This window comes from Mercenaria mercenaria, chromosome 4 (genome assembly GCF_021730395.1).
Source record: "Mercenaria mercenaria strain notata chromosome 4, MADL_Memer_1, whole genome shotgun sequence".
Classification (NCBI taxonomy): domain Eukaryota; kingdom Metazoa; phylum Mollusca; class Bivalvia; order Venerida; family Veneridae; genus Mercenaria; species Mercenaria mercenaria.
In genome coordinates, this window is record NC_069364.1 from 79,629,138 (window position 1) to 79,637,161 (window position 8,024).

Genomic DNA, 8,024 nt, shown 5'->3' on the forward strand with positions numbered 1-8,024 from the left:
GTTGTGGTTGGGAAGTCATTTAGCATGTGCATGAAAAATGGGCAAAAGGGCATCTGGGATCTTCCTCCATCATTAAAGCTTGAAAGTTATTATTTAACCTAAATTTTGTCTGTGTGACTAAAAATCTAACGAATAAAATGATAACAGAATGGAACTATTATGTTAACAAGCCATTAAGGAATTTACAATTTAACCGAGAAAAATAAAGTTTTTTTCTTTAAATAGCCTAATTTAGATTATGTAGATGCTAACATATTACATGATACTGGGTGATAAAAAGTTGTAAAAGATAGTTTTGTCTAATTCATATTGATGGTTCTTTAAGAATTAATCCGAATGTCAGTGGAAAAAACTTTATATATTTGCAGATTGAAGAACAGGCTATCCAAGACTTACTGAAGTTTTACAACGCAGAAGAAAATGTAGATGAACATATCACTGTAGAGCGTGTCATGCAGGCCTCTGCTACACCAGTCTGGAAACGTGATCGAGTGCAGTCTTCATGAGCTTAGGAAGTAGTTCCAGTCTGGAAACTAGGTCAAGTGCAGTCTTCATGAGCAAAGAAAATAGTTCCAAGCCCATGTCTGTCTATGAGATACATTAGCAAACTTGACTAGCATTTTAGAGAAATATAATGTTACGGGATATTAAAATTGAATGAAGGACATGTTGTTGGATATTAGAATGGACAAACTTTGTGAACTTATATAAGGATGATGTAATCAGAAATGAAGTGTTTGGTTTGAGAAAGCTTGATGTTTTTTGCATGTGGAACAGTTAAAATATTTGTGAGTTAACAGCAGATAAAGTGTGGTAAATTTAACAAATACATTTCATAAAAAAATGGATGAAATAAGCAAATTACATTTGTCACCTCGATGCAGAACTGGGGTAAGTGCCTTTGCCTGTCAGTGAAGTTACACACCTTTTCCATTGAGCTGACAATATGTAGTGAATGCAATGTTTTATAAATAATGTACAGTGAAATTTGTGGGGGACAGATTACTTGGATTTTATAATTCAATCCCAATGAAACATCAAAATTCTCATTCATTTTTTGTTCAGAAGTTGAAATCTGTGAATTCATATCTCCTCAAAATGGCTGATTTAGTCAGAACCACACAATTTTTGTTTTAACAAAATTAACCTTTAACCTGCTGGCAGCAAATGATTTTGCCTCTGTGACCAGTGCAGACAAAGATGGTCTGATTCACTATTCAGTCAGTAAATTTTCAATGAACACCCCTTTGAATAATATATAGTGCTGCCAAAATTGAATGATGGACCAGTCCATTTTGAAGACTTAGGAGGATACAGGTTAAATGATTTCACAGTATGCAAATGTTTACGAATGCATTTCAGTTAAGTATTAATGCTGATTATTAGCTACCATTGTAGTTTCACATCATCAACAGTAGTTCAGCATCGAGACAAAGACATGGCGGCTTGTACATTACATTATTATAAGACAAAAAAATAAAGAAATCAAAATTATTCTTTACTGCAGACTCTTGCCTTCTTATTTTTAGCTCACCTGAGCAATGCTCAGGTGAGTTTTTCTGATCGCTCGATGTCCGTCGTCTGTCGTCCGTCGTCTGTCAACATTTAGCTTGTGTATGCGATAGAGGCTGTATTTTTCAATTAATCTTTATGAATATTGGTCAGAATGATAACCTTGATGAAATCTAGGCCGAGTTCGAAAATGTGTCATCTCGGGTCAAAAACTAGGTCACTAGGTCAAATCAAAGAAAAACCTTGTGTATGCGATAGAGGCTGTATTTTTCATTTAATCTTCATGAATATTGGTCAGAATGATAACTTTGATGAAATCTAGGCCAAGTTCGAAAATGGGTCATCTCGGGTCAAAAACTAGGTCACTAGGTCAAATCAAAGAAAAACCTTGTGTATGCGATAGAGGTGGTATTTTTCAATTAATCTTCATGAATATTGGTCAGAATGATAACCTTGATGAAATCTAGGCCGAGTTCGAAAATGGGTCATCTCGGGTCAAAAACTAGGTCACTAGGTCAAATCAAATAAAAACCTTGTGTATGCGATAGAGGCTGTATTTTTCAAATCTTCTTCATGAATATTGGTCAGAATGATAACCTTGATGAAATCTAGGCCGAGTTCGAAAATGGGTCATCTCGGGTCAAAAACTAGGTCACTAGGTCAAATCAAAGAAAAACCTTGTGTATGCGATAGAGGCTGTATTTTTCAATTGATCTTCATGAATTTTGGTCAGAATGATTGCCTTGATGAAATCTAGGCCGAGTTCGAAAATGGGTCATCTCTGGTCAAAAACTAGGTCACTAGGTCAAATCAAAGAAAAACATTGTGTATGCGATAGAGGCGGTATTTTTCAATTGATCTTCATGAATTTTGGTCAGAATGATTAACTTGATGAAATCTAGGCAGAGTTCGAAAATGGGTCATCTGGGGTCAAAAACTAGGTCATATCACGTAAAAACCTTGTGTATGCGATAGAGGCTGTATTTTTCAATTGATCTTCATGAATTTCGGTCAAAATGATTGCCTTGATGAAATTTAGACCAATTTCGAAAATGGGTCATCTGGGGTCAAAAACTAGGTCACTAGGTCAAATCAAAGAAAAACCTTGTGTATGAAATAGAGGCTGTATTTTTCAACTGATCTTCATGAAATTTAGCCAGAATGATTACCTTGATAAAATCTAGGCTGATTTCGAAAATGGGTCATCTCGGGTCAAAAACTAGGTCACTAGGTCAAATCAAAGAAAAACCTTGTGTATGCGATAGAGGTGGTATTTTTCAATTAATCTTCATGAATATTGGTCAGAATGATAAACTTGATGAAATCTAGGCCGAGTTCGAAAATGGGTCATCTCGGGTCAAAAACTAGGTCACTAGGTCAAATCAAAGAAAAACCTTGTGTATGCGATAGAGGCTGTATTTTTCAAATCTTCTTCATGAATATTGGTCAGAATGATAACCTTGATGAAATCTAGGCCGAGTTCGAAAATGGGTCATCTCGGGTCAAAAACTAGGTCACTAGGTCAAATCAAAGAAAAACCTTGTGTATGCGATAGAGGCTGTATTTTTCAATTGATCTTCATGAATTTTGGTCAGAATGATTGCCTTGATGAAATCTAGGCCGAGTTCGAAAATGGGTCATCTCGGGTCAAAAACTAGGTCACTAGGTCAAATCAAAGAAAAACCTTGTGTATGCGATAGAGGCGGTATTTTTCAATTGATCTTCATGAATTTTGGTCAGAATGATTAACTTGATGAAATCTAGGCAGAGTTCGAAAATGGGTCATCTGGGGTCAAAAACTAGGTCACTAGGTCATATCACGTAAAAACCTTGTGTATGCGATAGAGGCTGTATTTTTCAATTGATCTTCATGAATTTTGGTCAAAATGATTGCCTTGATGAAACTTAGACCAATTTCGAAAATGGGTCATCTGGGGTCAAAAACTAGGTCACTAGGTCAAATCAAAGAAAAACCTTGTGTATGAAATAGAGGCTGTATTTTTCAACTGATCTTCATGAAATTTAGCCAGAATGATTACCTTGATAAAATCTAGGCTGATTTCGAAAATGGGTCATCTGGGGTCAAAAACTAGGTCACTAGGTCAAATCGAAGAAAAACATTGTGTATGCAATAGAGGATGTATTTTTCAATTGATCTTCATGAAATTTGGGCAGAGTGATTGCCTTGATGAAAACTAGGTCGGTTTTGAATATGGGTTGTCTGAGGTCAAAAACTAGGTCACTAGGTCAAAGTAAAGAAAAATCTTGTGTATGCGATAGAGACTGTTTTTTTCAGTTGATATTTATGAAATTTGGTCAGGTTGATTGCCTTAATGAAATCTAGGTCGAATTTGAATATGGGTCATCTGAGGTCAAAAACTAGGTCACTTGGTCAAATCAAAGAAAAAACTTCTGTATGTGATAGAGGCTGTATTTTTCAGTTGATCTTCATGAATTTTGGTCAGAATGATTGCCTTGATAAAATCTAGGTCGAGTTTGAACATGGGTCATCTAGGGTCAAAAACTAGGTCATATCTAAGAAAATGCTTGTTTTATCGCAAGAGACCAATTTTTTGGTCCAATCTTAATGAAAATTGGTCAGAATATTTGTTTCCATGAAATCACTAGGTCAAACATGTTTTACACTGTTATGGAGTGTTTCTTAGGTGAGCGACCTAGGGCCATCTTGGCCCTCTTGTTCATATATATATATCTATGAATATTAGTTGGTAAAGTATTGGTGCTACATTCTTTAGAGAAACTTAAACCAATTACAAATAAATACAAATATTACCATGATATTTTTTGACATTGATGTTTGTTACAATACAAAAGACATAAGCATTTTAATTTTTGACTTTTTTTGTTTTACGTTTTACTAAATCTTTTGCTTTACCTTTACTGAAGTAAATCTGTATTTAAGTATGGATAGTTTCCAAATGATAAACAGGACAAGTGTAATAAGTGATCAATTTTTACAATTTAATATCATCATGTTTTCTTTGTATTGTGATACATTTCTGTTATAAGTGTGAAGCTTCTATAAGTGCTACATGTGATTAAGTGCTTCCGATACCTTTGTATGCAACAGAGAGATATCCTAAATCTGTGAAGATTCTGTAAGTGCTACATGTGATTAAATGCTTCCGATACCTTTGTATGCAACAGAGAGATATCCTAAATCTGTTTGCCCACTCTGTGAGCCCAGTACTGATGAAATGGACATTGTAGATTCAAGTCCTTGGAAAAGAGTTTGTTCTTCCTGACAATTCACTGAAAACATTGTTTATTAGGTCATTGGTCAGTGTTTCTAAGGTTAACAGTCAGCATGTCTATGATCGTTGGTCATTGTAGCTTTAGCCATTGGTCAGTGTGTGTCTTAGATCATCTGTCAGTATTTCTAAGATCATTGGTCAGTGATTCTATGGTCATCTGTCAGCGAGTCCAAGGTTATTATTCAGTGTTTTTAAGGTTATCAGTTAGTGTGTCCAAGATCATCGGTCTTCCTTCACTGATCCACGTGGGAAAATTATTTACCTACTTCATCTTGTTATAAACAGGTTGATACTGGCGAAGAATACAAGAACACTAGTAAGTTTAATTGGCCATTGGATATATAACTAAATGTAATAAAACAAAGAAACCTGAGTAAATACTTATAAAAAGTTAAAAAGTACAAGAAATGTTTAAAATTGATGTTAACTTGTGTCTTTGTTAACATATACTAATTTTCAATATCTGAAATATTATTCTAACAATTTGTAACCTTTTTCGTTTTTTTAATACCTTGTGTTTCATGATGTGCCAAAGAAAATGTAATCGTGTCAGTATTAAATTCAAATACGATAGAGTGCTGTACGTAGTTTATAGACTGTTTGTTTGAAATGATGAAGTCCCATACATTATCTGTTTGATATTTATTAAGAATCACCCATTTAGCTGTTTTTCATCCGTTGTCACTTGCATTTACCATAAGACATACTTTAACATTTGAACTGGTTTTTGGGACTGTGCATTTTGTAAGGTGTAAGGATCTATTTTTGTTTGTGATATAAACATTTTTGGTGGCTTCAAGGTCAAGCTGACTTGAGATACAGTAAATATTCTGATTATTGCCCATGCTCTAAGCAGTGCCAATCCCCAATATTTCAACAACAAAAAAATCAACATGTTTTCACTTAGTGTTAAATCCTGACCTTTGACTTTAAGTAAAATCTGCAGGTCTTTCCTGTTTTCATTTTAACATAGATCAATCTTTTTCTTTATACATCCAATAGCTGCATTTGGTATTTCACCCCACCCCTTTCACAAAATACTTTTAAATGACATGTGCAGCTTCCTGTTTACAGTTGCCTTCTTGTCAGAGATATTTTCATCCTTAAATGACTTGCTAGAGACTTAGAAAGGCTGCAACATGTCTGTAATATCACCTATCTCAACTTTTTACCCAACATATAGTTTAAATGAAAGCATGTGCAATAATTTGCATATTTAAGGTAGATATACAAAATAACAGGTTTGTTTGTAAATTAATAGAAAATATTGAGTAAAAAGTGAGGTCTATGTTTTGGTGACTTTTGATTTGTGGCAAGACAGCCATGATTCATTTTGTTGAAAAATTCCTACATTCCATGATGGAGAGTGTATTACAGCATTCTCATACATAGGACAATTCTGGTTTAGGTATTTTCATTTTATGATCTACTTTCAAGGTATTGCTTTGTTGATCGATTGACTGTTGTGTCAGGTCAAAGGTCACAGACACAGTGACATTGAGACTAAAAACTGTTTCTTCTAATGCTCTAGCTTTCATTTGTCAAACTTCATAGATGACTGCCTGTGGTCAGTAGATGAAATTTGTTTTGAGGGTCAAAGGTCGAGTCATAGTAACATCACAACTGAAAACTGTGATAACTAAAGGTCTTGGCAGTAAGTCTTCATACATGTTTGCAAGTAGTCAGTAGATGACCCAAATTGTTTCTAGGATCAGTAGGTCAAGGTCACAGTGACCTCTTAGACTGGTAACAGTTTCTGCTAAATATTATTAGAATGCTTTTGCTGTCAGTCTTCTTTTGGTTAAAGGTCAAGTTCAAAGTATACAAAATTATTTACTCACTTGCCTCCGACAGGTCATGACTTAGGGATGCAGGTGTTTTTCAAAAATCTTTTTTCGGTATCACCTTGACCATGGGTCTGATAACCCAAAAGGCATCTGTTGACCACAGGCAATTATCCTATGAAATTTGAAGGTCATATGTAGGTGGTCAAAGGTTAAGGTCACAGTGACATTGAAGTACAAGACAGTACAAGATCAAAAGCTGAAGACACCTTGGCCTCAGTCTATCACACATAGTATGGCAATTTTAGATATTGGTGTTAGTTCACAATGTGTATGTTACAGCAACTTTTATTAATTACAGGTTTTTAAAAGGTTCAGAAGTTTGTTCGCTGGTATATATTACAACTGTATAGTTTAAAATTGCCATCAAGCTTTAGTATTATTTTTTTCTTCATCTGCGAACGATGCTGTCACATTTGTTGAGAGCTTGGGGAGATTTATCATGCAATGACCACCTTCTAATTGAAGCTCCGTGCCATCACTGCCAAATTGTAGGGTAATGTTTTCTCCACTAATAATTGTTCAATAAAGTGTTACCAAAATAGTGCTGTTGTTTCTTTTGATTTATATAATAGTATCTTTAGATAGCGCTTAACTTGCTCATGAAATGTTACCTGTTTTTAACTTGACAAGAGCACAAAGTGCTGGGGTAAGCTATCACTCATGGTTGTTGGTACTTCCGTTAATCAACTGTAAAAACGTTCCTCCACATTTTTCTTCAAACAATGTCTTGGCATGAATGTTTTTTGGATAGTTCTCTACCAAAGGAATTCAATGTTCTTGAGTGACCTTCACCAAGTTTGATGAAATTATTAAATTCTTAGCAAAATAATTTTGAAATTTGGCCAGTAGTTTCTGACAAACAAGAGCTCGTAGAACACAAAATGCCCCCCTTGATGCATTCAGTAATTGCACAAGAAACAAAAATTATTTGCTCACTGTAAACAAAAGTTCTACTGTTCCAGTTCAATGTGATCTTGACCTTTGACCTATTGACCTCAAAATCAACAGGGGTCATCTGCTGGTCATGATCAACCTCCCTATTAGGTTTCGTGATCCTAGGCCCAAGTGTTCTCAAGTAATTGTCCAGAAAGGGCTTAATTGTTCTGTGTCAGTGTGACCTTGCCCTTTGGCCTACTGTCCTCAAAGTCTAAAGGGGTCATCTACTTGTCATGACCAATCTCCGTATCAAGTTTCATGATACTAGGCTGAAGTGTTCTCAAGTAATCGTCTGGAAATGGTTTAAGGGTTCGGGGTCACTGTACCTTTGAACTTTTTTCCTACTGACCTCAAAATCAATAGGGGTCATCTGCTGGTCATGATTAACCTCTCTATCAACTTTCATGATTCTTGGCCCAAGCGTTCTCTAGTTATTGTACGGAAACCATTCAAC

At 35.2% G+C, this 8,024-nt stretch overlaps 1 protein-coding gene across 1 annotated transcript in view; it reads left to right on the forward strand.

Moving 5' to 3' along the window:
- The window catches only part of LOC123552260 (inhibitor of Bruton tyrosine kinase-like), a 36,115-nt gene extending 28,939 nt beyond the window's left edge, over window positions 1–7,176 (forward strand). The window contains exon 24 of the mRNA XM_053541761.1: window positions 369–7,176. Coding sequence (XP_053397736.1) covers window positions 369–506 — 138 coding nt within the window. The 3' untranslated portion in view covers window positions 507–7,176. The remainder of the gene's footprint in view (window positions 1–368) is intronic.
- The last annotated feature ends 848 nt before the right edge of the window (window positions 7,177–8,024 follow it).